A 27,055-nucleotide genomic window follows, 5' to 3' on the forward strand; every position below is an offset into this window, starting at 1 on the left:
CCATGAAGACTAGAATAATATATTACGTATAGGGGGGTATCAATAGTTATACATAGAAACAATTGCTAAGTCAGCTTGTATTTCGCACGCTCTTCAACCCACATCCTGTCCAATATCTGGAAGACTTCAGTTGCGCTCTTGTCAACTTGCTCTTCCATCCCTAGAATACCATATCTATGTTTAATCTTATCAGGATGCCAACGGACACGCTCCATTTTCAGTGCCGTAATAAGGTCAGGATAATGTGGGCTTGCGGAACCCGTCTCTTGACTAGATGTGGAGGCGCTGGCTCCGGCCCCTTGCTGAAATGGCGCATTGCGAATGAATTCTTCTATGGTTTGTGGAGTAACATCTTTGCGTTTTCCAGTCTCAACGGGCCAGACAATAAGATTGCGAAGGCGTAAAGTAAAACTATCAGGAGACGCTGCCTCAGTCTTAGATGCAGCTTCGCGTGCCAAGGTATCAAGTTCTTTCCAGCTCTCTAAATAGCGACTCCACACATCGGCCCACAAACTGGCCTTTCTCTTCCGTTCCTTTCTATCTCTTCCGCGGCGCAGGCTCTCATCGATCATCTTTTCAAACGCTTCGCGACCTGGCTCTGCCTTTCTTTGTTCTCGCCTGGCTTTCTCTGCCTTCATTTCAGCTTCGCGAGCTCGGCGACGCCGTTCCCGTTCTTCTAACACAGCCTGGTGTGTTTTTTCCCACATTCGTGCTCGGACATATGACGCATATTCCTCATCGGTCATCCTTTCAAGATCTCCCTGGCAGTCGGCCTGCTCTGGGCGAGGGTACGTGTGAATAGGCTGACCGTATACACTTTCCCAGTATGCCGCGCCTTCATCATCCGCTAGCGCATCGAACAGAGACTCCCGGAATGCGGCATTTGGAGAGAGCGGACGTTCGTCAAATGTTTCTCCACCGCGGGAAGACTTGCGATGTTTGTGGCACCGTTGACCATCGCTACTGTGGTGACTTCGACGTTTCCGGCTTTTCTCATGGTCTTGTTCGCGTTTGCTTGAATGCTTTGATTTCAATCGAAACTTGCGCCGTCCCGTGCTGTAGTCATCATCAGATTTCGTGGATGTGGTTTTTCTGCCTTCTTCATGTTGGGATCCATGGTCACCAGGCATTTCACCGTCTGAAAACTGTATTTCATGGCAAAGAGGCTCATTGGATATGGAGGAGTCTGTCCATCGCGTTGATATTCGTTGTAGATCTTTGCGCCACAATTCGCGCAAGTTTGAGCTGGCTGCTGAGTCAGCAGGTCTCCTGGTTGAACTTTAATGCTCTCGCCTCCCAGAACATCGTCATCGGGAATTGGTATATACATTCGAAAATCCTCGAACTCAACGTTCTCCTTCATATACGCGGTATGGCGCTAGTCACATATTCGGATTCGGAAGGCTCAGACTCGGATTCCGCTCCGAAAACAGCCCCTGCTTCACGGAAACATCCCGCGCCTACGTCCTCAAAAATAAACATCTTCCAGCCGCTCGTTGATCGCAGCAACCCGCGCAAAATCCTGGTGAATCTTTCGAATACGGAAACGGGTGATGAAGCTAGAGATGCAGCCTCAGAAGAGGGCCCGGCTCGAAAACGGGCGAGGATAGGTGGTGGCAATTCCTTTGCTGGATTCAACGCTATGCTTCCAGCACCTAAGCGGGCCGCCCAAGATAAAGATGGCAAAAAGGTGTCTAGTACTGCTGCTTCTCGGCCAGTATTCAGTCTCAAAACAAGCGCTGCTCCAGGCTTTGTTAGGGAACCCGAGTCGGGATTCTTAGAGGACAACCAGAACGGGGATACTGTCGAAAACGATTCATCCGGAGCTCTACCAGCGACGAAGGACGAGCCAGTTGTGGTGAAGAAAGGTAACCCGATGATGTTTAAACCGCTATCTGTTGCCCAAAATACCAAGAAGAAACCAAAAGCACCTCCGCAAAAGTCCATAGGCGATGTTAAGGGGGAAGTGCCGGTGAACAAGGGATCTGAACTGCAAACAGCAGTTAAGACAGAGCCGGTAGTATCGAAGCCAAAGGTGAATCTATTTGGAATATCCAGTAATGAACCTGCTGGCCCTACAGCTGAATTGATCGCGCAACCCTCACATTACGAGCCTCTGATTTATGCGCCTTCTTCCGGATCTACTTCTCTAGAATCGCAAGCACTCCCCACAAAAGAATTGTCTATGCACAAAGATGATAGAACCTCCATGCCGACCCACTCCAACTCGCTCGAAAACATCGCGAGCGACCTAAATCTTTCTCAATCTGAAATACGTCAGCTCATGGGCCGTAAAGGCCGCACTTCGGCAGCTGATGCCAAAATCCTTACATTCAACACCGACGAAGAGTATAATTCCAACTCTGCCTACCTGGCCTCGATGTCTGAACAAGAACTAGCCGCTCAACAACATAATCCTGTTCGCTCAATTGCGCCAGGTAAACACAGCTTGCAACAGCTAGTGAATGCTGTGAGCAACCAACGGGATGCGCTTGAAGATAGTTTTGCCGCTGGCAAGAGGAATCGGAAAGAAGCAGGTTCCAGATACGGGTGGTGACTTGTACATTATTTATTTTATTGGATTCTGTTCAGGGTTAGGGTCGGAGGCGTGAGGTTTTATCGGTAATGGTGTCATTAATAATGGCATATGTACGTTGTTCTTATTCCTCTCCTAGCATGACCATGCATTGCAGCTGCAGGGAACGGTAATAAGCATTTTTAGCTCCCATACGATTTAGTAGATACACATGGAATCGCCATCGCACTCCTCGACATTTCTCTAATGCAGTGTGACTTTATTTAGATATTTCTAGGGCTCATATCGTACTCCTTAAAAGCATCCTGGCGAATGCGACAGACTGGTTTACTCATGCAAAGTTATCAGTTCAGATGTTATCAGATACAAAGCCCATTTATCTTATCTTGCTGACAGATCTTATCCGATTGTCCATCTCCTGTCGAGCTCCTGAGTACCAAATTTTGATTCAGAGCAGGATGTATAGTGCACAAGTTAACGTAGCCATTGTTATCACAACAAAGGAAGAATCCATTTTTTGAGACCTCTCTAGAAAACGCCATCCCCAATTTTACATGAAGACACAGAAACCAGACATTCAATTATGTACACAAAACCCGGCAAATTACTCCATGCCAGTCTATGTTGATAACTCGACCACCTCAGCAAACCACTGTTTCAACGCCAGTGATAAAACAGAAGGCAATTCCTGCACATTTCTCACAGTCAGATAATATGGAAAGGGGAATCCTTCGAGATATCGCTTCATTTTCCATTTACCGCCCGCTATGCCCGACTCATCTGCTTCAAAGGTGGCTTGCGTGAGATTCATGATTGAGCCGCTTTCTTCTTTAACTGCATCAACAATGATAAAGACAATCATAATTCGCTCCTCTTGGGCTTGTCTAAGTAGTCGGCGGATATCATCGTGGTCTTCGCAGATACCATCGGAGATAATTAGCTGTAGCTGCCAGAGATCACCACTACTGGAAGATCGTTTCGCTCTGGCTTCGCGGAAGAGGGCAATAGATTCCTGCACGAGCCTCTTAACGTTTGTTCCGGTTTGCCTAAAGCTAAATTGCTGGAAGACCTGACAGCCCGCCTCGGACGAGAATGCTTTGCCGAACTCATGCGCAACACGAATATGGTCCTCATTGCCAAAGCTTACGATGCATAGATCGCCGGCTTCTAGCATGCTTAGGCTCCTTGATACAAGCGCAAGGGTTTCGAAGGCAAGTTGACCACTAGCACTTTCTAACATGGATTTACTGTCGTCGACAGCTAACATGATCTGATAGTTCCTTTTAGAGGGCACAGATCGACGCATCCAGATCTTATCCCGTTTGTACTGGGAAGCAATATACGGAATAATGCGTTTGATGTTCAGCCGCTTCCCTGTTCTGTAGTCTCCTCTCAATTTTGTTGCCATTGTAGGTGCTAAAATTAGTCGCAGTTGCTCGGTCAAGGATAGCGAGAGGTCATGGGTGATTGCTTCGTAATGGGACCAAAGCCTTCGTGCTTCGTCGGGAGGGGTCAACGGAGGTAGGTCAGAGGACAAATGTATCTCTGAGAGCTGGCGATCCACATCATCTATATTTTCCTGTGCTTCGACTTGTCCGTTTGGCTCACTTAAAGTATGTTCTTCCTTATTGTTAATAGTAGAAAGAGGCATCGTTTCCTTTTGATCTGCTTGAGTAGAAGTGTAGTCAAGCTGCATCACATCTTCCAACGCCTGTGCCCGGCCGTCTTCCCCAATGTCAGCCGCGTCCGGAAGAACATCGTCATTGTCGGGCTGTTCATTTGACTCAATGGCCTGATTTTGATCCACGTTTCTCACTTGCTCTTCGCTTGCTTGACCAAGGGCCTCGGTATCCGCAGCATCCTCGTCATTGGCCAGATGTTCGAAATCCACTTCTTCCATGTTAACATCGCGATGTTGGATTTCAAGGTTTTCGTCCTGAGATGCTTCTTTGATCTTGCGCTGTGAGCGATGCCATTGCTCCAATATATCGCCTAGTTTTTTGAATGCTTGGGCCTGAGGATCTTCGACAGCGTCTTCTGCATTACCACCAGCTTGATTGCCTGACACCTCTCCTTCTTCACCACCTTGTGCACTGCTTTCTTGCTTCTGGCTAGTCTCGGTTTGTTCTTTAGAATCTTGGTCTGTGACGGCCTCGCCTGATTGTCCCTTTTCATCATTTTGTTCACTCTCCAGGCCTTCTGCGCGTGCCTCGCTTGGCACGACATTTTCTGGCTCCGACCTTTCGTCAGTTCTTTCCGCTGGCTTCAGATCTCGTTCATCGTCCTCTACTGGTGCCTCGGAAAGATCTTCTCCCTGCTCTTCACGAAGCGTTTGGTTCTCGTCCATAGAATCATCTGCAGTTTCATCTATTTGATCCTGGCTGGGCGGATCTGGCATCTTTTCATCCGCACCAGGTTCGTTCTCTCCCATTTCCATGTCATCATCTGGAAAGTCCTCATCTAGAGTATCGTCAATGTCCGAAGCTCTTTTCTCTTGCTCGTCGAGTTCCATATCATCCGGCAAATCCAGAACCTGCTCTTCTTTCAAGTTTGGCTCAGTTACATCCATGTCCTCACGACCAACTGCCTCTGCTTCATCATCAGGTGGCTCAGGGTTTTCGTTGTCACTCCCAGCCTCTGGGTCTTCCGCTTCATTTGCTTTGCTATCCTTCTTCTCGGGTGCTGCGGCTTGCTCGTCTGTGTTGGATGACCCCTTGCCTTCTTCATTTTCAGTGTCCTTTTGATCAGGATTATTTTTCCCGTCCCAAAGTTTCTCATCCACTGCATCCTGGTCCCACCCATCGACGCTCCCGACTTCTTCATCCATATTATCAGCACTCTCTAAATCTGACTCATCCTCATCTTGTTGACCCTTTTCCTTTTGTTCAAAGTCTTCCGCGTCTGCTTCGAGGTCTTCATTGTCCATGTTGACTGCATCATCCGCCGCTTCAATATCGTCTTTCTCACCGTGGTTTTCAGATTTCTGCTGCGCTAGATCAGAAAGGTCTTCGTCGTCTTGAACGTCCTTGCTAATGTCCTCAGCGCCCCCTCCGTCCCCGAGACCGGTTCCGTTTTCCAACTTCCCGCTCGAGCCTTGTTCGTCAGAGGCCTCCGTCGGGCTGCAAAATCCTTCAGAAGCCACGCGGATAAACGAGTTGGAGAGCACATAGCCCATTTTGCAAACTTCACGGTGTAGATTGGCGTAACGGTGCACCAAATCAACACAAATATATCGATATTGATGCATTATGGGCAGTAGGGAAGATATAATAGCTATCACGGTATCCAACTCATTGGGGGTTTGCATAGAAATGAGCCGAATTGTGTTCAAGACCGAAGACATACTATTTGCGATTTCCTCCATGTGCAGTTCCTCGAGTGCTTTCGAGAGAACACTATCGGTCTTTGCCAGCCAGCCGGTATTCTCAGTGGACGCAGGATAAGATGACAAACAGTTGCTGAGACGTTGAAGTACGACGAAGACCTTATCAATAACTGACAACAGCGATTTATCAATGTCCTTGAGAAGAAGCGCTGAATATCGACCATCCTTAGGGTTAGGATATTCTGACAAATCGATTTTAGTCCAAGGAAGGATTTGATCCATAGCAAAAGCTACGTCTGGGTGGGTCTGGCCCAAGCGGATCACGTCGGTTTGAATCTGTGTAATAAGCGTTTGAGCTTGCAAGATTTGATCTTCATGAACGTCCGAGGACAACCCTTTAGGAAGCGTGGCAAGACTTTCCAGCGCAAGGTAAGAACCTTCAGCCTGATCTTTCCTCGAACTTAACTCGTTGAGTACTCGAGAAAGGTCGGTATTTGTGTGCCTTGCATGGATGTTCAGAATCGCTACGGAAGTTTCGAGCAGAGCAGACAACCAACGGAGTGTCCCTTGAAGATCTTTGACATGAACAGCCATTGCAGCATTAACGCGCAAAGACCCTTTGCTCAGACAAGATAAGCTGTCCATTTCCTGGATGACTGTAGTAAGAGAGTCGAGAGCAGTTAATGCTGGATAAATGGTTGTTCTTTCAGTCCGGGCTCGAGAGAGAATTCCCTCCACAAAACCAGCACTCCTTCCGGCTTCGACATTGCTCAAGTCTTCTGAGTACTCTCGAGCGGCCTGTCGTGCTTTTGACAACAAATCCACAAATCGATGAAAATAAGAATCAGCACTTTCGATCTGATGGAATTCTCTAGAACAGGCAAGGGCTGGTGTGCTGGCTAAAATGGACGAGCGGGAACTTTGCTTTTCTAATATATCGGTACCGAGGTTGGACCGGATACCCATATGTCGAAGCTCTCGTAATTTTTCGGCATAGAATCGACGTTTCTGAACTTTGAGGTGCTGTACCTCCTCCTTGTTTTCTTCTGTAAGGGTTTTGGGAGTCTTGGATTTGAAATCATTGATACTGTCGATTACATCACGGATAAACGCATCCAATTCGCAGGGAACACTGAAATCGGCAAAGCACCTTTGGTAAACATGGCGCATGTTCCCCGTGGTAGCGTCTATATCCTTGAACCGAGCTGGCCTCGAACCCCAGGTAGAAATAACTTCTTGGCATATGCTGAGAGCAGTGGAAGATACAGCCTCCGGTTTATGCAATGAACTTACTACAGCTGGCTCCGACTTGTAGGCAGATGTAGGAAGCCCATTTTCGATGGTGCTATCTGAGAGTTGGCCTAAGATTGCACGATACTTTCGTACAACCTTGAATAACTTGTAGTGTGAGCGTCGAGCACTTTCCCTGAGAGCGGTAATATTCGTATCTTTCCAACTTGTAAGCAGTATTTCCTGCTTTATATCGGTTTCAAGTGACTTCCGACCGTTTGACAACTGCTCCTCAAAGATTTGCACAAACGGTTTGTAATGATTGATCAGATTCGCGAGCGCAGAGATAACCCGACGGAGAGATGGAAAGTCGATAGCGTAGAGTTGGAGAAGGGAATTGAATCTTTCTACAAGCTGCAGTCGAGAACGATATTGCCCGATTGGCGTCGAACAAATGAACTTTTCCAATGTTGATATGAGTTCGCAAGTATGGCTGACCAAATCTTGACCCTCCTGGATTAATTGCAAGGGTGTCGCAACAATCACTTCATAAGCAACAAACCACCATCCATCGGCATCCTGTTCACACTTCTCGTATTCGATATCTAGCAGGCGGGCCCATGTTGACAGCTCAAGGCGCCTCCAACTGATTAGCAATGCAGTAAGCTCATCGTAGAAATTGGCAGCAGAGAACTCCTTGCTTGCAACAGTTTGCCACTCATGGATATATCCATGCAGCTTTTCAGCTTTGGTGAGAAATTTAGCGACTGGCTCACAGTGCTTGAATTGGTAAATTTCAGAGCAGCAGGTAATTGCATCTGCCAGAGTTGCGTGCTCGGGCCAGGACCTTTGAAGTTCGTAAAATCGCCGCTGCGTCCTTTCAACCAAATCGGCAAGCTTTTTCACTTCCGGCAAATTTGGATCTGTGTAAAAGTTGTAAGAGCTCATGGGACTAGTATGAACTTCGTCCTCCAATAATAATAACACTGCTGATAGATGATTTTGGGGTTGAACTAAGGGCACTGACAGCTCATCCCCTGGTAGAATGGATCCTATCAGTTCTGTGGCTTTCGCAATTAGTCCCTTAATCTCCAGTTCTCTATCTCCTGTGGTGAAAAGTTCTTTAAAAAGTTTGGACAGCTTTGAGGCCACGCCCTTGTTATCGAATTTCGCGAGGGATTCTCCCTGAGCCTTGGGTTCTTCGTCAAATGTGGGAAACATATGCAGTAATTCCTCTGCATCTATCTCGTCTTGATCTTCAACAGACCCACGGTAGCGGAACAACGCGGACCGTTCAGCTTCTTTGACTTGGTCTGCCTGCAGTTGTTCTTTCCATTGCATGTAAAGATGTTGCAGAGAGGAGCGCAAGATTTCACGATAATCGACATCATGGAGAGTTCTAGAGTCGGTGTTCTGGGAGGCGCTGATCACGGATAGACGATACAGATCTGTTTCTAGATTTAACCGAGCGAGATGGGGTGCCCCAATCGTCCGGAGCAAGCGAGCAGAGGTCCGTGCCTGGCCGAGGAATGGAGTGGCTTGACTAATGTCGCGAACGAAGCTTTGCTGATCTGTCGGGCCTACCTGACTATACTGAAAGAGACCTATTCCAAGGTCGAGTAATTCAAGAAATCGAACGACTGGAACGGTGATATCGTCATAGGCACGGTAATTTCTCTCAAGCCGAGCACACATTTGTCGAATATTCTGTTGGATTAGATGAGGTCCTGATTGCCCACCGAGACTCTGACAGGAGACGAAGATGTCTTCCACGCTTTTGCTCAGGATGGAAGTTACAATGTTCATAAATTCTCCTTGAAGCGCGCTCAGCCGAGACGGCTTGGGCCTAGAAACTGACGGCTGTGATGGCTCTTTTCCCAAGCTTCGCAATTCATCCTCCAAAACTCGAATTCGTAAACTCGTGCTCTGCCCGGAATATCTAGTTTCGAAAGCTTTCACGGCTTGAAGCCTTTGGGTCCTCTCCAGCATTCGTTTACCGTACCTTTCACGTTCGACGACAACTGCCAAGGAGGGATCAAAAGGCCGATCTGGAATAAAACTCCTGAGTAATGCCATGGCAAATCTTATAAGCGCTTTCCCATGCTGTAGATATGGGTTTGATACCCCCTGGTCTGTGATTAGATCATGGAAGCAATCACAGACCGTCTTTATCACAAATGAGCCATGAGCAGCGTCTTTATGCGCCGCTGGCTCGATCACATCAGCTTCCAGACCATTTAGTGGTAAGCTCAGCTTCCTATCCCCGTCAAGGCCCGTAATCACAGCGTCGAGCGATTGAGGGGCGATCAAATTCCGGTGACAAACCAAGTATCCTTTGAGTAACTCTTTTAAGTGGCTTGTAAGCAGCGCAAACTGGTCCCGAGAGATTTCCACTGCACTTGAAGCCAACGCCTTAGAAAGGAATGCCAACTCCGTGTGTAGGAGGTCCATTTGGCTAAGGGGCACGTTTCCGATTTGTTTCAGTTTCTGGATTAACGAGAGGGATATAGTGCCTTTCAATGCAAAAGCAGTATTTAGAGGACTCCGGAATCCGGCAAACCGTGAAATGTCAGAAAGAAGACCAGGCGCGGCGTTCCCGAACGGGGAAATATCAGAAGGGCTTGAAGGTCGGCCCGCAAGCAATTTAAGGACTCCTTGTAGAGACCCTGCATCCTCAATACTGTGCCATCCGGAAAGGTCATGATACTGACAAAGTGCTTCATACTCCGCAGAAAAGTAAGGGCTAACAATACTTTTAGTGTCATGAAGGCGTTTTGCCAGTTCATTGATAGCAAAGGTTAAATCCTATTAGCCTCAGTGTCAGTAACGCAGGTGCTGTCTCTAGTTCGGAGTTTACATACATCGACCAGCCGGCTGCCATCGGCACCAAGCAACAAGGAGCTCTTTGCCCCTGCAAGGGAGTTACTTAATTGGCTGCGCTCAGTAAGGCTAAGATTCGTCTTCTGAACCATCTCATCAAAGCGCGAGCAAAGTTGTTCTAGCTTCATCATCTGCTGCAAACTAACAGGATCGGATGCGGTTGCTGGTCTCCAGGCCTCCCACATCATTTGCATACTTTGTCCTGTGGTCAAGCGCCAGTTTGCTTGGAAACTGTCCAGCATCCGCGACCACAATTCCATTAGATGCAGGGGAGCAGATTCGTACTTTTTGGCATTAGATTGTCCAGCCTTTATGTATGTTAAGAAAAGGGCATCCTCAAAATCCGCTTGCATACTGAGATAAAAAACATCCCAGCAAAACTCAAGAATGGAACCGGCACCAGTAACGGCATTGTCGTCTAGGAATGCTAACTTTATTTCTCGAATGAAATTCGTCAACAGCTGACATGAATCACCCAGAAATACGGAAACAAGCACCGTCGAGTCTTTTTTATGAGCCGCGATAGTGCTGGACGTCATAGACCGCTCTAGTCGATTCATATCAGAAGCCTTTTTGCTTCGCGCTATGTTACCCACACGGGATAGCTCTTGATATAAGCGAGCTGTGTCCAGTTGGATCTCCTGAAGCTTGGCAAGGCGCATAAGGCAAGATCGATGATCAGAAATAAGGGGGTAATGGAACAGGCGCGGCTCATTGATCAGGGGATGGAGCGGCTAACCGGATTAAATTAGCTACAAATTCAGCAAATTAGGACCCAGGCTTACCTCAGTATGCTGCTGCGGCTGAAGAAATTTGGTGCTATCGACCAGTTCACTAAGCAAAACATATTCCGGCCAGCCGACTAACGAATTATTTGCAACCAGAGAATGGTAACGGTTCAATGCAAGAGATATTGATTCAGTTAGAGCTTTGTTTCCGGCCCACAACTGTATAAATGAAGGCAAGGAGGTATTGATCTCGGTGATATCTGCTGGGGTTAAATGGTCCAAGGAAATTTCAAACGCGATGTCATTTACGGCAGAAGGCTCACTGCTGTTGAAAGTGTGACAATTCCGAAGGCGATATATAGCGGAGTCACAACTATACGTGATCATCGAGGAAGGGACTGGGTTCGGGTCACCTTGCTGTAGAAAGAAAATTTCAATAGATCTATTCCGCATTGCTCGAGAAAGCTCGCCGTATTTGGGATCCATGGTCAGGAACAGTCGAAAATGGGGGTGCGGCTTCACGATTTGTACCGATCCATCGCTTGTTCGTTGCTCATTAATAATGAGGTAGCCATCCGGTTCCATGAGAGAATTCAGTCTATCCAGTACCGTGGCGCTGCAAAGGTTGGCATTGTCCAGGACGACCCAGTCCCCCCGCTGCATGGCATGAATTAGCAGGCCCGGAGTCCATTCAAACCCAATGTGCTCATTGCTACTTCCTGCCACGAGTTGCGTACAACGGTGGCTGAGCTCTCTAAGACCTGGATTCCCGTGGTCATTAGAAATGCGAGAAAGGGAATCTGAAATATCTTCGAGGCGTAGTGGATCGCTATTGATCATCTTGTAGAGCTTCGTTAGCTCGGGGTCAAGCCCACCCGATCCCGTGCCGGAATACGCTTGAATTATGCAGGATTGTAAAAGACCTGCAAGTTCGTCAATAAGGCTAGATATTTGGCGATGGTCATCACGTTGCTCAAAACCACCAATAAGGTCCATTGCATCTGTATCTGCATTCAGAGCCAGTTCGACAATCCTAGCTCCGCTAAGTGCTGCAAGCTTTTGCAAAGTAGCCGATTTACCACACCCAGAAGGCCCAACAAGCACACTCGGCCATCTTTTCTCCACACATAGCATAAGCGACTCAAGAATAGGGAGATCTCTGGGAAGGATCTCAATTTGTCTCCTAGAAGCATGTTGTAATATCTGATCACGCTGGAGGGTACCTATCCCTATATGATAAATATCCGGCCTTAGATTGTGAAAATAGCTTTTGGAAATAGGAGTCGTTCCAAAAATTTCTTCGTAAAGCTTCGAGACGACCTTTCTATCCTCCAGCGTTCGAAACCGTTGGCTGACTATAATATCAAGAAATTGAGATGGATGATCTCCCAGTTCGAACCTTTCTGAAAGCATAAGCCAACGAGAAAGATCCCGGAGATTCATTTCCCATGGGCCTCCGATTGCTCCTAGACGGCGATCGCTAAGTAATCGGATGTTTAATGTAGAAATGAATTCGACCATTCGCTCTACCTGGTCAGGAGGAACTCGTCGAGATAGCCTTCGGCAAATAAGCTTCAAATCATCTGTAGTGAAGGAATCAGCGTAGACGACTGTGAATCGGTTAACAAATGATGCTGGCAGCCCTTTTCTACCGCCTCCCTGATGATGTGGGTTTTGTGTGGCAAAAAGAACGAAGTCCGGATGCCTCTTAAATGTTTGGTCAAGCTCTGCAATGTATACCTGCTGTCGATGATCTAAACAAGAATTCAACCCCTCAAGAACAGACTGAGAAGCAAGATTCATTTCGTCGAGGAGAACCCATCCACCTTGTTGCATAGCCCGTAGAAATGGTGCATCGCTCCAGGCGAAGTTCCCGATTTCAGCGCCTTCGACAGGGATATCTGAACCGAATAAATCCGTCAGATCAGTTTGTTCTGAGAGGTTAATACGGGTGAGCGGTTTTCCCAGTCCACGGGCTAACGCGGCAACAAGTGTCGTTTTCCCAACTCCAGGACTTCCTTCGAGGAGAATTGGTCGGCTTGACTGAAGCCCCCTTGCAACCCTAAGAGTATTCAATAGAGTTGTAGGGGCGTCGAGGGCGAAGGTGGGATCGGGCTGAGAATTAGAACCGACCGCGAGTTCAAAAGGTCCAATTACCATTCGTTCTTCATCGATATCGAGACGAGTCTCGCAGAAATACATCGACACAGCGTCGAATGAGAATATTAGCTCAAGTTTTTCCAAACATCGACGACGATCCTTATTGAGATCCCCAGACGCAACGGCTAGAATCGCAGAAGGATTTGCACCCAAAGAATCAATATACACCAAACATGCCCCGTGAACCACCGCCAGGCCAGGTTGAAGATTTCGGCAGTCGTTGACAAAATTAACCCACGCAAGCAAGTCACGAACTGAGATTGAGCCAGAAGTGGACCCCTGGAAAGTTTCCTTAAACCATTTCGCGAACTCCATCATTGGCTTTGCTATATTTTGAAGAGATGAATGCAGCTTTACCTGGAGGATGGGGAGGATGTCATCTGCTTCTGACAATTGCGGAACCCATATTTCAGTAAGGCGGTTCCTTAAGGCAGCCGATAGCTCTCTTTTACCATAGTCACCGCCTGGATTCATGGTGCCCAGAAATTGAAACCCAGGTGCAGCAACAACCAATGAATCTATGGGACCTTTTTCAGCGAGTAGGAGAGATCTATGTGGCTCGAGAACACTGTTTAGACGTTCAAGGACTGAATCATCTGCAAGAGACAGTTCATCAAGCAGAAAATGCTGGCCGCTTTTCATAGCCGAAACAAGACTCCCATCAGACCATTCGAACAGCGCGTTGACCCTTGTAAGGTTGTGACGGATTCGGTTCAAGGTATCCTGGTTGCATTTCTCTAGCTTAGTTGGGGAGACGGAGGCTAGGGCACTATTCAAATCGTCCAACGATGGCTCCCCGAGAGTGGGCATAGAACCGCACTCTTGTAAAATGGAGGAGATATCTGTAACAAGTTCCTGTTTGATGAGTCCTCTATTCCTCAATGGGCGTTGCGCGCCGATGAGATCCCCGGTTTCGAGATTGGCATGAGCATTCAGGACATAAAGCTCTTTTCCATATGTTTCAGCCACAGCTTGACAAAGCTGAGTTTTCCCGCAGCCTGTCTCTCCTACCAGCAAGACGGGCTCGTTGTGCTCGATAGCGTCCGAGACAAGAATAAAAAGCCTCCTCATCGCCCGTGTCCAAACAATCCCATGCGGAGGAGCCGCAGATAGTTGACGGAAACGGGCTTCCACATTGCGTGTGCTGTATATGGAATCTTCATCAATTTGAATGCCCATGACCTTTTCGATTACTTTCCTTACGGCATCTCGCTCTTGTGGGTTCCTAACTCGTTCGGCAAGAAGCATGAATCCATTTATAGCAAGTTGTTCACGATCATCCGCACGCCGCAGTGCCCATCTAAAGAGGTCGCGCAACGTGGCAAAGCTATTTCTCTGCTCGAAAAGCCGGCTCGATTGGCGTAATATTGACAATTGGCGATAAACGGATACTATCCTTGTGCAAAATGAAGGTGCAATCTGGGACCGCTCTTTTAGGATAAATTCAAGCTCTTCTTCAGGGATGTCGTCAAAATGGAGCTCGAGGAACCGATTTCGAAAGGCACGAGAGAGAATTTTTCTCCCACCATAGAGACCAGCTGGATTTTGAGTAGCGAAAAGCATAAAATTAGGGTGGGGATGCACCACTTCCTGGGTTTCGGGCAAAAAAAGTTCGCGGTTATCGTCGAGCAATCGATTGAGTGCCTCCAAAACGTCGGTAGGTGCAAGGTTCAATTCGTCCAGCACGATCCAATATCCGTTCCTCAAGGCTTCCACTAAAACACCCTCCTGATAACGCAAGCTACCGTCTTCTCCCGAGACATATGAACCTAAATATTCTTGAAGATCCGTGTGTTCATGGTTGTTGATCCTCACGAACTTGTTTCCTGAAATCTTCGCCAAATATTCAACCATACTCGTTTTCCCCGATGATGTCGGACCTTGCAAGAGAATTGGGAACCGCTGGGTAGAGCTAGCTCTCACCAAATTCATTAAATTTCTTTCGATAAACGGGGTAATAATATAATGGGGCTGTAACTCCGGTTCAAAGTTTCCTTTCCGCATCCAATAGTGTCTAAATTGGACATGGTGGGACCCATCACCTGGCTCCTTAGGCGTCTGGGAAAGTATAGACCTAGAATTACCATGCTTTCCAAAGAGATGTTTTTCAATGTAAGGGGCAACAAGACGTTCTGCCTCCTTTCCCAGGAGCGTCAAAAAGCTCATGGAAAATCCTTCGTAAATGGCGCGTCGGACGCCATATACATGAGCCTGGTCAATCACATATAGCAGCGCACGAACTAGAGTGCGTATGCTAAAATGGGGTTTCTGACCAGCTCCGTCAGTCAACTTATGTTCGGCGTTCAATCTCTTGACATCAAGATAAAGATTAGCTAGAGCCGGTGCAGCAGTCGAGTCGCGATGCAGTAAAGGACCCAAATACGTTTTAACGAGGCTCAAAAGGTCATCTAGATCGCCATCCGGTGACTGGACATATAATTCTGTAAACCTGGATCTCAGCCCCGGTGTGAGATCACGTTTACCAGCGTCGGTTGCGGGGTTCATCGCAGCAAATAGACGGAAGTCATGGTGGCCTTGAACAGCATCAACCTCGCCAGCTTCAGAAAGTAGGACAGATGGCCTCCCATCGCGGCCATGTTGAAGCAAGCTTGAAATGCTTTCAAGGGTCTCAGGCGAAGCAAGGTTTATTTCATCTAGAAGGACCCATTCCCCGTCTTTCAGTGCCTTCACAATTTTCCCTTGCACAAAAGCGAAAGAAACCTTTGCATCGCCGCGAGCTACATGAGTCTCAAATTCAGTTAACTCGTTGGCGAAGGATTGCCACCTTTGTTTCAAGGTGCCGTATTTCGATGTATCCAATTTTCTCTTCTTTGCAGGCTGTTCAGAACGGGCTTCGCCCCCATCATTCTTTAAAGGCTTGGGTTCCCTAAATACTGCTGATGCCATTTTTATAGCCTCTTTCAAAATATTGAGCAAGCGGGTCCAATTCCCTGCAATGATGCTCTTCGTAACAGATGATAAGAACTTTTGATTCTTCTTCACTGAAAACGTCGCATCAAACAGGGAGTGAAACTTGTCAACAAGTGGCACAGCGATGGAACGAAGGTTAATAGGTTTATATCCACCGAGCAGGTCGGTAGTTTCGCTCTGTTGCGAAAGATTCACCACGGTCAGGCGCTGATTCAATAGAGTCGCCAATCTTTGAATCACTGCGGTCTTTCCAATCCCAGTTTCGCCAACCAACAATACCGGCTCAGACATCTGCAGCGCTGCGGCCACTTGCTCCATTGTTCTTAAGGAGGCTTTTGTAGAAGCGAAGGCAGAACCCTTTCCTACCGACTGCCTGGACTTTTGACTCCTTAGGACTTTTATGCTCTGGCAGAACTCCCGACCAACCAAGACCCCGTCTTGGTCTTCTGAGAAAGCTGGCATGCGCTCAAACACACAGAATCGCATACGTTGCGGCGATATGTGCAATTCTTCAGCGATTACACTGCTCACATTCAATTGAAATGTTTTGTTCGGTATATACGCAGCGAAACAGTCAACCGCATCCATGAATATTTCGTCATTCGTTCGTTCAGGGATCGCTTCCCTGCCGGTAACAACCCCTAGGTTCTTAAGCCGCCGCTCAATTCGCCAGCAAAACTTGATTAGATCGCGCAGGCCCACGTATCGCCGCTGGAGGCTCCTAGCAGCAGTCGAACCCTGGAATAAATCGGTAATCCGATGGTATAAATTCAGGAACCTCTCAACATATTGGGCGCTCGTGAGTAGAGGGAACTCTTCCCTTATAATTTGCCGAATTTCAACCGGAGGCAAAGCTTTCACTTGAACACGGCGCCAAAGTCTGCTCCCAAGCATACTCTCAACTGGTGCTATCTCAACGCCTTTTGTGTTAACGGTCGATCTTATCGTAGCAATAATTCTAAAATCCTCAGCACAGCGTATATGCTCTTTCCTGCTGGGGATGACAAGTTCACGATTTTGAATCAACGGCAGAATCACGCTCAGAACTTCCGAAGGCGCTCGATCCAGATCCTCTATCAGCACCCATCGTCCCTCCTTTGCGGCTCTGGTTAGAGAACCGGGCTGCCATGCGAACCCCCCTGTTCGCGTCGATGTAGAATATACCCCAAGTAAGCTTTTCAAGTCGGTCTGCTCATTCAAATGCAACGTAATCATGGTTGAAGCGTGTCCCATAGCATCTGCTGCGTGATTGATAAGAGAAGTTTTCCCAACTCCGGCTTGTCCTACGAGCAATAGAGGCTCGGATGAAAGGAGGGCACGACCAACACTGCGAAGATTTTCCAAAACTGTCGGCGTTTTCACCAGCATGCAACGGTTCGTATCCCCGGCCAATCTACCATTTGGTACTAGAACGCCACCAATATTTGAGCAGTGGTTTAAGGATGGGAGTTGCGAGACCCATGCATCGAACATCGAATAACCGCATGTTTTTCGTCGATTTATTAGCTGAATTTGAAGATCGGACCACCTTTTCTCTTCCCAAAGGCTTAAGAATCTGTAGTCGATTGTCTGGTCTTCCCAAGTCCCAAGGACCGAACCCGTTCCACAATATTTTTTCACCATGGCTAGCATGGCAGCATCTGCGGCATGCATATATAAGCAAAGGCATCGAACGCTCAAGTATCTCACAACTTTACTAGAATGCGAAAACAGTGTTTCTAGCTGAATTGGAGAAACAGCCGAGGAAAATGCTTCCACATCAAAACTTAGTAACCGGAAGAGGGATAAAAGTAACGATATCGACACTTCGTCGCTCGTAACTTGAAGCCTATCGTCTCCCGACATGGAAAACAAGGGTAGCCTCCCATCCTGGCGCTGAAGAGTAATGCGCACGAAAGGCCGGAGATACTGTGCAAGGGGTAGAACTTTTGAGAATGCAGCGATGATTTGAACGAGCGAAGCGTGTGAGTCCAGAGAGAGCCACCGGGCAGCGACGGCTACGTAAACCGGCTCAAACGCGATCAGTATTTTGGTTGAGAAGCGCGGGTTTAGAGCCGTGCGTGATAGTTCATCCAACGCCTCTGATCCGGTGCTGGAGCGAAGTATCTCGATCAGCTCATCCGGAAAGTGCTGCAAGATCCAGGGATCCGCTAGAATTCCCTGGTGTACATATTCCCCCTCCATCCTTGCAACACACGCCGTCAACAAGGCAGACAAGGTCTCCCAGCGGCCGTGAGAATGTTCGTGGATATCAGACTATTATTTGACATTCAAAAATTTCCTTTTTGGGGTGTAATTTTCTGCCACCGGCTTTGAAGCTTAAAATGTGGCGGTGCTTGGGACCCACCCACCTAAAAGGCCCTTCACCGCTTTCACTAGCCACACTGTAACCGCAAGCCGTCCAAGCCAGCACCAGGAAAGGCTCCAATCGATGACTGTAATCTCGTGAGCTATGAGTGCTGTCGGGCTCAAGACCCTAGCCTCTTTGACAGTTCCTGATGGCTGGTCCCCTTGATAGTCACAACGCTGTCCGTAGTGGACAATGTCGATAAACACATCAGGATCCGGCAACTGGCCAGACCCACCCGAACAGTCAAGCAGCCGCGCCGCAGAGCAGTCCAACAACGACGATGCTTCGGGATACGACGTCCTGAACAATACAGTGCGAGCTTCTCCTACAACTGCAGCAGAATCATTAAGTGAACCGTCTGTGATACGACTTGTGCAATTAGTTTTACTCCGTCTGACCATTATTAGTAGAATCTCGTTCAAACGCAAGCAAAAAACTCCGGTTCGATTCGGTCTATATAATCCATTTTCTTGGAATAGTCCTCCAGCTGCCCGTTCTCCTTCCCGCCCAGGATCAAGTCAAAATGCCAATGAAGAGGCCCTACGCGACATTCCTGCGTCGAGCCCTCCCGGATCGAGGCAAAACGGGGTCGATGCAGGCAATAAAGTTGGAGGCCCGTTGGATTGGTATATCGAAGGCCCAGGGCGAAGAGTAGGATACGACAACCTTACTGCGATAGATTGGATATTTGAGTATACAAAGGAGCGCCAGAGGATACGACACCTTCGCTCTGGTGGCAAAGGCGTTCTGGGGCATCTTCGGCAACTATTAGATGCTGGTCATGTGTGGGCAGTCTTGATCGCCACTGGAATCGTGGTAGGCGTCCTGGCAGCCTGTATAGATATTGCGAGCAGTTGGCTTGGAGATCTTAAAGTTGGTTTTTGTCAAAGCGGAGAAGAAGGGGGACGATTTTACCTCAATAAAAGCTTCTGCTGCTGGGGCTATGAAGGTCAGGACATCCAGATGGAACTGAGGCCCGTTCGCTGACATTTGATTAGACTTGTCCCAGTGTCGGCATTGGACTCCATGGAGCAAAGCATTGCACGTGGGTTCGAAAGGTGGAGGTTATGTCGTCGAGTATATCTTCTTTACTTTTTATTCTGTAAGTTGAATGTGCACCTTTTACCTGGACCATGAGCTCACCATATGTCAAAGATTCTATTCGCAGGAATCGCAAGCTTCCTTGTCACGTCCTACGCAATCCATGCCAAACACAGCGGGATTCCCGAAATTAAAACCGTCCTTGGTGGTTTCGTCATTGAAAACTTTATGGGAATATGGACATTGATGATAAAGTCACTTGGCTTGGTATGTATCTTAGCCACTCGAATAGATGGAGGTAACTCTGACATATCGACCTATGTAGTGTCTCTCAGTGGCTTCCGGAATGTGGCTCGGAAAAGAAGGCCCATTAGTGCATGTTGCATGCTGCTGTGCGAACATCATCATGAAGCCGTTGGATAGCCTAAACCATAATGAAGGTACTTTCATCTACCAAGAAGCCGTCAAACTGTGCTAATATATGTGGTGCAGCCAGGAAACGCGAAGTCCTCTCGGCTGCCGCTGCAGCAGGCATTTCAGTTGCATTTGGGTCTCCCATCGGAGGAGTCCTGTTTAGTTTAGAGGTAAATATCTCCAGATTCCTAATTAGCTCACCCTCACTTATTTTGCCTAGCAACTATCATACTACTTTCCGGACAAAACAATGTGGCAAAGTTTTGTTTGTGCCATGGTGGCTGCTGTGACGCTCCATGCCTTAGACCCCTTCCGAACGGGAAAAATCGTCCTCTACCAGGTTGAGCATTCTCAAGGCTTCCATCGCTTCGAGATATTCCCATTTATCTTCCTTGGAATATTGGGCGGCCTTTACGGAGGCCTTTTTATAAAGCTCAACATGAGAGTTGCCAGATGGCGCAAGTCTCGCAGAGTTTCCTTCCCGGTGTTGGAAGTCCTAATAGTTGCTTTAATCACTGCAGTCGTCAATTTCCCAAACATACTAATGCGGGTGCAATTATCCGAGTTAGTCTATTACCTCTTTGCGGATTGTAAGGAGATTCCTAATAACCCACTCGGCCTTTGCAAAACTGGAGTTTCTTCCCTGGGCGTGGTTGGATTGCTCCTTTCAGCCGCAGCGCTTGGGTTCTTTCTCGCAATCTTTACCTTTGGCCTCGATATCCCTGCCGGGATTATTCTACCCTCTTTAGCAATCGGTGCACTTTACGGTCGAGCAGTCGGAATCGTCTTCGATGTCTGGCAAAAAAAGCACCCGAAGTTCTTTCTTTTCGCAAATTGCGAGCCAGATGTCCCCTGTGTTACTCCAGGGATGTATGCAATCATTGGTGCCGCTTCCGCCCTTGGTGGTGCTACGAGGATGACAGTCTCGATCGTCGTCATTATGTTCGAATTAACCGGTGCTTTGAACTACGCGATCCCGATAATGATCGCTGTCATGCTGTCTAAGTGGTGCGGCGACACATTTGGAAAACGAGGTGTCTATGAATCCTGGATCCATTTGAACGACTACCCGTTCCTTGACCAAAAGGATGACACTCCGCCACCGGATATTCCCGTAAGTCAGGTTATGACCAATGTCAACGACCTTACATTGATCACAGCTGTGGGGCACACTATTGAATCACTTACAAATCTCCTAAAAACAACATCTTATCGCGGGTATCCTGTGGTCTCGGACACCGCCAACCCCCTCTTACTCGGCTATATTTCTCGTAACGAACTCTCCTACGCTTTGAAAACAGCGACCTCACGGACCTCGCATAATCTAACCCCTGAAACGCAAGCATATTTCTCTCACCAGCCATTCGCTGATCCTCTTGAGACCCTTGATCTCCGACCTTGGATGGATCAAACTCCTATTACGATGAATAGCCGTGCAAGTTTCCAAATCGTTTTAAATATGTTTCAAAGGCTCGGCCTACGATACGTCCTATTTGTGAATAGAGGAGTCTTAGAAGGATTTTTAACGAAAAAGGATGTATGGTACATCCTCGAAGGAGTCAGGAATCGGAGGAATGAAGGATTTGAAGATGTGGTGCTGGGGGAGGGGCAAACGGAAGAGCAGCAGGGGTTGCTGCATGCTTCGGCTGACCATCTTCCCGAGTACAGCCACATTGAGAGAAGAACTTCGTTGTAAATATCCAGCTATTTGACCGGCTAGTTAGACATTAATTTCATGGACTATGTAGGTATGTATTGGCGCAAAAAAAAAAAAAAAAAAAAAAAAAAAGGAAAAGTCCCAATGGATATCTCTATTTCTCATAAAATTTACCCACTCTGGTAGCGGGCATCTATAACGTACACATAGGTTCAAGCCATCGTCCAAGTGATGCAGGTGCATGTAACCCAAAAAAAAGAAAAAAGAAAAAAGAAAAAGGAGCGTCAAGAAGTTTATTTCGTCCCGTTGGCCTTCTGCGTCTGTCCCAACCCACTCGCAATGGCTGTAGCTTCTCGGACGGCCTTGGAAATTTTACCCCTGACGCCCGCTTCCTCAAGCACCATCAGCCCACCAATCGTACATCCACCAGGAGTGCTAACCTTCTCGCGAATGAGAGCAGGGTGATCTCCATTTTGGACCATACTGGCTGTTCCGCGTAAAACTTGAGCAGCCATCACCTGGGCTTCTGCCCGGGGTAAGCCCATAGCCACGCCACCATCGGCGAGAGCCTCAAGAACCAGGGCCGCAAAGGCCGGTCCAGAACCAGCGATGGATGTGCTAGCATCCATTTTGGAGGCAGGAAGAGTCACCACGCGCCCGATACGCGAAAAGATCCAGTTCACCAACGTCTCCCAGTTCGGGGGAAGGGGAGGAGTGCTCTCGCCGATAACCGTCATTGATTCCCTGACGATCGCGGCGGTGTTAGGCATTGCACGTACAACACGGCACCTGTCGCCGTCTGGAGTGTCGGTGCCACCGTAGAGAGTATCTTCGATCTGCTCAGCAGTGACTCCGGCTAGGATGCTAATAAGCAGCTTCCCCTTGAGAGCTTCCCGCATGCCTGGAACGTCCAAGACCTCCTTGAGCATAAACGGTTTGCAGCCGAGGATGATGACGTCGGCCTCTTGCACTCCGCGAATGTTGTCATTTTGGAGGATTGTGAGAGGGTGAGTGAACTGCTTGAGTGTTTTTTGGATGCGAAGCGCAGACTCCGGGCGTCTCACGCAAGCAAAGAATCGTGAGGGGATTTGGTGGGGGGAAACCTCTTCAGGAGGGGTCGCCGTGCCACACCCTGGGAAGAAGCGCGAATCAGTCTTTTTCGCCTCGGCCAGCGATGCGAGCACGCCTGATAAAATAGCAACCCCGAGATTTCCTTTATCGATCGAATAGTAAATATCAGTATAACAGTGTAGTTTCACCTTATTTCTAGTCAAGAATCAATTAATCACAAGAATGCAAACGCACCACACCCGAGAACAGTCAGAGTAGTTCCCGACCTCGGCGCAAGGCCCAGTCCTTGGATACTGTTAGATGCAGACATGATTCTGCAGCGCGGAGTGCACTGTAAAAACAAATTCAGAAATCGGTGTTGAGTTTTGTCGGCAGTTAATAGATGAATACGACAGGGCTAACAAATAAGCATGGGTGAGACGATCGAGGGGCAAAGTTGCTTTTTCTCCGTGCAAGGATGGAGATTTTTCTAACTTTTCGACGAGAACGAAGGATGGCGGTCGACGCCTAAACACCCGTACCCGCATTTCTTCCCTGCAATCAACGCGCTCCTCTCGAGGGTGCTCCCTGCGTTTCAGAATAATGAGAATATTGCACTTCCGAAATATTCCATTCCGATATTCTCGTTTCCGACTGTCATGATGGCGGACCCGTTTGAAGTTCGTATGCGGTTCACCACCATGCTCCAGCATATGAGCGCATCTTTTACTTCGTCGCAGAAGGCAGCGAACTATGCTCTCAAATACCGTGACATGGGGGAAGACCTCCATTCTTGTATACTGGAGCAATTAGAAAGAGTCCGTTTTCCAATAGATGTCCCTGTAGCATGCCTGCCTGACTGACATTGCTGCTAGAATAATATGAACATCCGCGCCAATTTAATATACTTTGTCGAGCATCTCTGTGACACGGCCACCAAAGAGAATCACATTGAGTTTGTTCGAATGATACAACGCGACATACTACGGATAGTTGACGCAGTTGCACCCGCGGACGGGTCCGGCGCTGCCAATGTGAAGCATGTGAGACGTGTGCTAAATGGGTTACAATCGAAAGAGATCCTATCCACAGAAGCCGTGTCAGAAATAGACGCATGTCTTCGAGAACGGGAAAGCTACCCTGAGCATCTTCTTGATTCGAAAGCAGTAGATGGGGAACTGGCGTCTGGCGATATAACGAGGTCAGGGGGAATCACGGTTGATAGGAAGCAGATCGAGCAGAGGGTTGAGGAGGATCGGGAGAGAAATAAGCGGTTACGAGAGAATATGTGGGCCGTTCCGCCTAATGATATAAAAGAATTTGAGATGATGTGGGAAGATGTCAGTGACATCGGTGAAGATGACTATCTACAGGCTGCTGAAGAAGCTGAGGAGCGGAGAAGAGCTGGGGACGCTTCGGGTCTCTTGAATTAGCGGCTGACAGCGTTGGTGCATTTAACGGCGTTTCTCTCTCTCTGGCTGCAATCTATATGTCGCTTGGAAGGTAGGCCTCAGCGATAAAAAGCAAACACTAGTTCAATGTTTGGTTGTCGATTGGAATACAGGTGCAAATCGGCGTGGGAGGCGTTCTACGAAACTTCATTTTCTCGGAAGACCCAAGGAATATAGCTATATATCCATTCACATTGCGAATCTAACTGTCTATCTATCTACTCCGTCGTTAAGGGAAGATCTGGAGTGTCCCAAAATACCACATAGGCACTAGGGCCGGGACGTGAGTGAGGCTGGGTGAGATACGGAGTACTCACTGTCGATTCAGCCTCAGAGGGTCCAGTGTTCTGTCATCAGTTTGCTCTTGTGTCCATTCTGCCAACAAGGCGTCGAATTCAGGCAACAAGGTTCCCTTTATCGACTCCCTCTGCATCCAGATTATGCGAGGCTGTTCTCCCAAGATGACTGGCAGCTTGAGCATCGCTTTGTAAAAGACCAAGCCTCACAATAAGCCCACTGGAAACGCATTCATGAAAGCAAAGGCCAAAGGCGAATCAAACAAGCAGGCAGTACTTGAGGCATTCTGCACCACAATATTGGTATCTACAATTGGCACCTGCTAGGGGGATCGCACATGAGAGATCGATTGAATGGCCTCGACTTCGACATGGACCAGAAACTTCCCAGACCTCCAAACTCCATACAGAGTACAGGGTAGAAGCTCTGTAAGTGTGGTGATGTGAATAAATCTAATTTAGGTTACTGTGGACCTTCAGGAATGTAAAGGTTTTTCGGACCAACAAAATCCCGATATGGTATTTTTCTCTGTCAAAAACAGGCGGTAAAGTGGACCATCCTGAGACTAAACAACCAGTTGTGTGCATGTGGAGATAGGTTTTCTCGTTGGTTCTTTTTCCTTATGTTTTCTCATATAGTTACAGCTGCGCGAGGCCTATTTTCGAGTTCGGATTCATCTCATAGGCAAAGCAACTCAAGCAGGGGCGCGGAGAATACAGACCCACAGACAATGCCCGTAGCCACACGAAGGTCCATTCTTTCGCAGTCCGAGGACTTCTCGTCAAGGAACAGCTCCCCAGCTGCCAATGGAAAGAGAAAAAAAAACTTGTTGACGACAGAAGCAGCCCAGGAGCCTACACCAAAACGCCGGAGAGGCCAGAGAGCAGACGGTACTAAATCCCAATCCAATACTCCACAGCCTAACGGAGTGCCCAAGCGACGTTATCAAGTGCTCGAAGCGGTTGAGATAAGATCAGAGAGTCGACCGGGAACCCGAGAATCTTCAGTTGCTACACCTAGGGCATCCGTGAAGCCTGACGAGCCCTTTCCTGGCACCGTCTCGAAAACGAAAACTGCCCATCTCCGTTTTGATAGCGAAGAACCGCAACTAGAGCTTAACGGTGTACAAGAAGATGATATAAAGGAAAATGAGGCCGAATCCCAGCAGCAAGAAGAGGAAATGAGTGATGATGATGAGGCCCCCGAGGCTGTTAGCAATACAAAGCAGTTACAGGAACTGAGAGAGGCGGAACGAAGAAAAGAAGAAGCCAAACAAAGGTATGAGCCAGCTCTACGTTTTCTCCATATTATTCATGCTAAACTTCGTGTTTACAGACAAGAACAAATGAAAAAAGAAAAACGACGAGAGCATGAGAAGCGTCTTAAACTCCAAGCGAAATTTAAACCCGCCCCGGTAGAATTTGCAACTCCAAGCAAACCGTTACCGGCTTCAAAACAAGAAGAGATTCTTTCAGAGAGCTCGGCAACGCTCCAGGGTTCTGAAGTCAAAGCACAGTCCTCGTCTTTTCTTCCAACCTCCCTCCCTAAATTCCTTCCTGATGAAATCTTACTCGCCGAACCACCTGTCCGCCCACCGACCCCGCCAAGGGACGTTGAAAAGCCGTCTATGGCGTTGAAACCATCAGGCAACAAGCTTCGCTTTTTAGACACAGTGGAGAAGAAGCCAAAAGACGTCAGGCTAGGAGCAATGTCAATCCGCGTTCTTGAAGACTCCCACAGTGCAGCCGGCGGTAAAACCGATTTGCATAACAGTCTACCTCCCAAGGCATCGAAAAAGGGCCGGACTATTAGGGAGAGCTGGATGGCAGGCAATAGGAGAGGGGTATCTGCTGTTCATGGTGGCCTAAGAAGGACCACAGGGGGGCCATCTGGTTTCCTGAGGAAATGAGAATACGCAAGGCATTTTATATTTTGATTTTTGGTAAACGTTACATTGTTAATTTACCTATCGTACATACATTTGATATCCATCCAGTTTAATCTTTCTTTCCAAAGAAAGAACAGGAAGAGAAAAGAAAATTAAGATGACGTTTCTGGGCGCGGTTCCTCCTGATGTGTGTATGGACGCAAGTGCAAAATATATCCATCAAATCGGTTACTCGGCGGGGATTACATGCTGATGATGTGACAAGCGCAAAATGCAAGCTACGAATTTGAAGGTGAAATTTGAAGCCTTCAAAAATATGCAAATTGATTATACCCAAAGTAGCTTGTGATCGTCCTGGGGATTTTGGTTCTTGAATCAAGGCACCGTATCATGGCCAAGAACGTTTCTCACATTCACAGGTTAGCACCTGTAGGAAATTGCGGACTCAGCTGAGTCCTATGGGGAGCTGACCTACGGCATTTCTAACTCAATAAATATCGATGGGATGCGGCAGGCAGGTAAAGTCTCGCCTGGTTAGTCGAGCCCCCTCTGCCTGAGGCTCGTGTTACCGACATGGTGCCAAAGTTGCCCGGCTCACGCCAGTGCTAGGAGGAGTGAAGTGCGCGCGTCTTCTTCCTCCGTCGGTGCAAATTATAGAATATATCCATAAGGGAAATGTATACATAGCTACCCTTGCTTTAACTGTCATAATTTCGAGGAAAGTGCTTGCGACTCGGTGACGATCAGTGCAGGGTTGGGTTAACTAAGTTATCCTCCAAGTTTGCACTGGCCCGTTCTCCTTGCTGGAACCGTATCCCATCAGTTCATCGTACATATGCGGAGGGCATTTCCCAGGATTTGCTTCGCCACATCTTTGGGAGTGGAGCTAACCAACAGGTAAATAAAGACGAGCCTCGCTGGTGAAGCCGTTCCTAGGTCAAATCTGGGGCGGCAGGGGTGTCTTTGAAGGGCTATCAGCCGGAGCTGCCGCAGCGTCAGGTATCGATGCAAGGCTGTTCTTGTCTGATTTACTCCGTACACAGCGTTTATGTGTGCTGGATGAAGGTTCGCGATGGACTGACCAACGAACTATGAAATGTTCAAATTGACCGGTTTA

At 47.9% G+C, this 27,055-nt stretch overlaps 7 protein-coding genes across 7 annotated transcripts; 4 read left to right on the plus strand and 3 right to left on the minus strand.

Moving 5' to 3' along the window:
- Positions 1-65: 65 nt before the first annotated feature.
- CIMG_05386 (uncharacterized protein) lies at positions 66-1,130 on the minus strand (the record flags this gene model as incomplete). The annotated part of the gene is made up of 1 exon (XM_001245944.2): positions 66-1,130. The coding sequence occupies one exon, from the start codon at positions 1,128-1,130 to the stop codon at positions 66-68; it is 1,065 nt and encodes a 354-aa protein (XP_001245945.2).
- A 24-nt stretch (positions 1,131-1,154) lies between these two features.
- CIMG_05387 (uncharacterized protein) lies at positions 1,155-2,806 on the plus strand (the record flags this gene model as incomplete). Its single annotated transcript, XM_001245945.2, has 2 exons — positions 1,155-1,184; positions 1,265-2,806. 2 exons carry the CDS (start codon positions 1,155-1,157, stop codon positions 2,555-2,557), a joined length of 1,323 nt encoding a protein of 440 aa, XP_001245946.2. The 3' UTR covers positions 2,558-2,806.
- A 216-nt stretch (positions 2,807-3,022) lies between these two features.
- On the minus strand, positions 3,023-18,028 carry CIMG_05388 (midasin). The gene is made up of 3 exons (XM_001245946.2): positions 10,757-18,028; positions 9,953-10,705; positions 3,023-9,896 (listed from the first exon to the last, which is right to left on the minus strand). Exons 1-3 carry the CDS (start codon positions 17,972-17,974, stop codon positions 3,156-3,158), a joined length of 14,712 nt encoding a protein of 4,903 aa, XP_001245947.2. The 5' UTR covers positions 17,975-18,028; the 3' UTR covers positions 3,023-3,155.
- Positions 18,029-18,332: 304 nt separating this feature from the next.
- CIMG_05389 (chloride channel protein 3) lies at positions 18,333-21,386 on the plus strand (the record flags this gene model as incomplete). Its single annotated transcript, XM_001245947.2, has 7 exons — positions 18,333-18,496; positions 18,551-19,089; positions 19,139-19,242; positions 19,296-19,448; positions 19,507-19,621; positions 19,674-19,765; positions 19,816-21,386. 7 exons carry the CDS (start codon positions 18,333-18,335, stop codon positions 21,289-21,291), a joined length of 2,643 nt encoding a protein of 880 aa, XP_001245948.2. The 3' UTR covers positions 21,292-21,386.
- Positions 21,376-22,752, minus strand: CIMG_05390 (pyrroline-5-carboxylate reductase). Its single transcript, XM_001245948.2, has 2 exons — positions 22,558-22,752; positions 21,376-22,465 (listed from the first exon to the last, which is right to left on the minus strand). The coding sequence occupies exons 1-2, from the start codon at positions 22,631-22,633 to the stop codon at positions 21,546-21,548; spliced, it is 996 nt and encodes a 331-aa protein (XP_001245949.1). The 5' UTR covers positions 22,634-22,752; the 3' UTR covers positions 21,376-21,545.
- CIMG_05391 (CTD kinase subunit gamma) lies at positions 22,683-23,974 on the plus strand. Its single transcript, XM_001245949.2, has 2 exons — positions 22,683-23,120; positions 23,178-23,974. Exons 1-2 carry the CDS (start codon positions 22,962-22,964, stop codon positions 23,733-23,735), a joined length of 717 nt encoding a protein of 238 aa, XP_001245950.1. The 5' UTR covers positions 22,683-22,961; the 3' UTR covers positions 23,736-23,974.
- A 658-nt stretch (positions 23,975-24,632) lies between these two features.
- Positions 24,633-26,669, plus strand: CIMG_05392 (uncharacterized protein). The gene is made up of 2 exons (XM_001245950.2): positions 24,633-25,328; positions 25,386-26,669. Exons 1-2 carry the CDS (start codon positions 24,781-24,783, stop codon positions 25,957-25,959), a joined length of 1,122 nt encoding a protein of 373 aa, XP_001245951.2. The 5' UTR covers positions 24,633-24,780; the 3' UTR covers positions 25,960-26,669.
- The last annotated feature ends 386 nt before the right edge of the window (positions 26,670-27,055 follow it).

The sequence above is a fragment of the Coccidioides immitis genome (genome assembly GCF_000149335.2).
Source record: "Coccidioides immitis RS genomic scaffold supercont3.4, whole genome shotgun sequence".
NCBI lineage: Eukaryota > Fungi > Ascomycota > Eurotiomycetes > Onygenales > Onygenaceae > Coccidioides > Coccidioides immitis.

What these genes read in the sequence shown, in the direction of transcription:
- CIMG_05391 (XM_001245949.2), top strand. Translation starts at nt 22,962, where the DNA reads ATGATGGCGGACCCGTTTGAAGTTCGTATGCGGTTCACCACCATGCTC. An exon ending in TACTGGAGCAATTAGAAAGA is followed by an intron (nt 23,121 to 23,177) that starts GTCCGTTTTCCA and finishes CATTGCTGCTAG; the next exon opens with AATAATATGAACATCCGCGC.
- CIMG_05390 (XM_001245948.2), bottom strand. Translation starts at nt 22,633, where the DNA reads ATGTCTGCATCTAACAGTATCCAAGGACTGGGCCTTGCGCCGAGGTCG. An exon ending in TCTGACTGTTCTCGGGTGTG is followed by an intron (nt 22,466 to 22,557) that starts GTGCGTTTGCAT and finishes CGATCGATAAAG; the next exon opens with GAAATCTCGGGGTTGCTATT.
- CIMG_05388 (XM_001245946.2), bottom strand. Translation starts at nt 17,974, where the DNA reads ATGGAGGGGGAATATGTACACCAGGGAATTCTAGCGGATCCCTGGATC. An exon ending in AGCCGCAGCAGCATACTGAG is followed by an intron (nt 10,706 to 10,756) that starts GTAAGCCTGGGT and finishes TAATCCGGTTAG; the next exon opens with CCGCTCCATCCCCTGATCAA. An exon ending in ATGGCAGCCGGCTGGTCGAT is followed by an intron (nt 9,897 to 9,952) that starts GTATGTAAACTC and finishes TGAGGCTAATAG; the next exon opens with GATTTAACCTTTGCTATCAA.
- CIMG_05392 (XM_001245950.2), top strand. Translation starts at nt 24,781, where the DNA reads ATGCCCGTAGCCACACGAAGGTCCATTCTTTCGCAGTCCGAGGACTTC. An exon ending in AAAGAAGAAGCCAAACAAAG is followed by an intron (nt 25,329 to 25,385) that starts GTATGAGCCAGC and finishes TCGTGTTTACAG; the next exon opens with ACAAGAACAAATGAAAAAAG.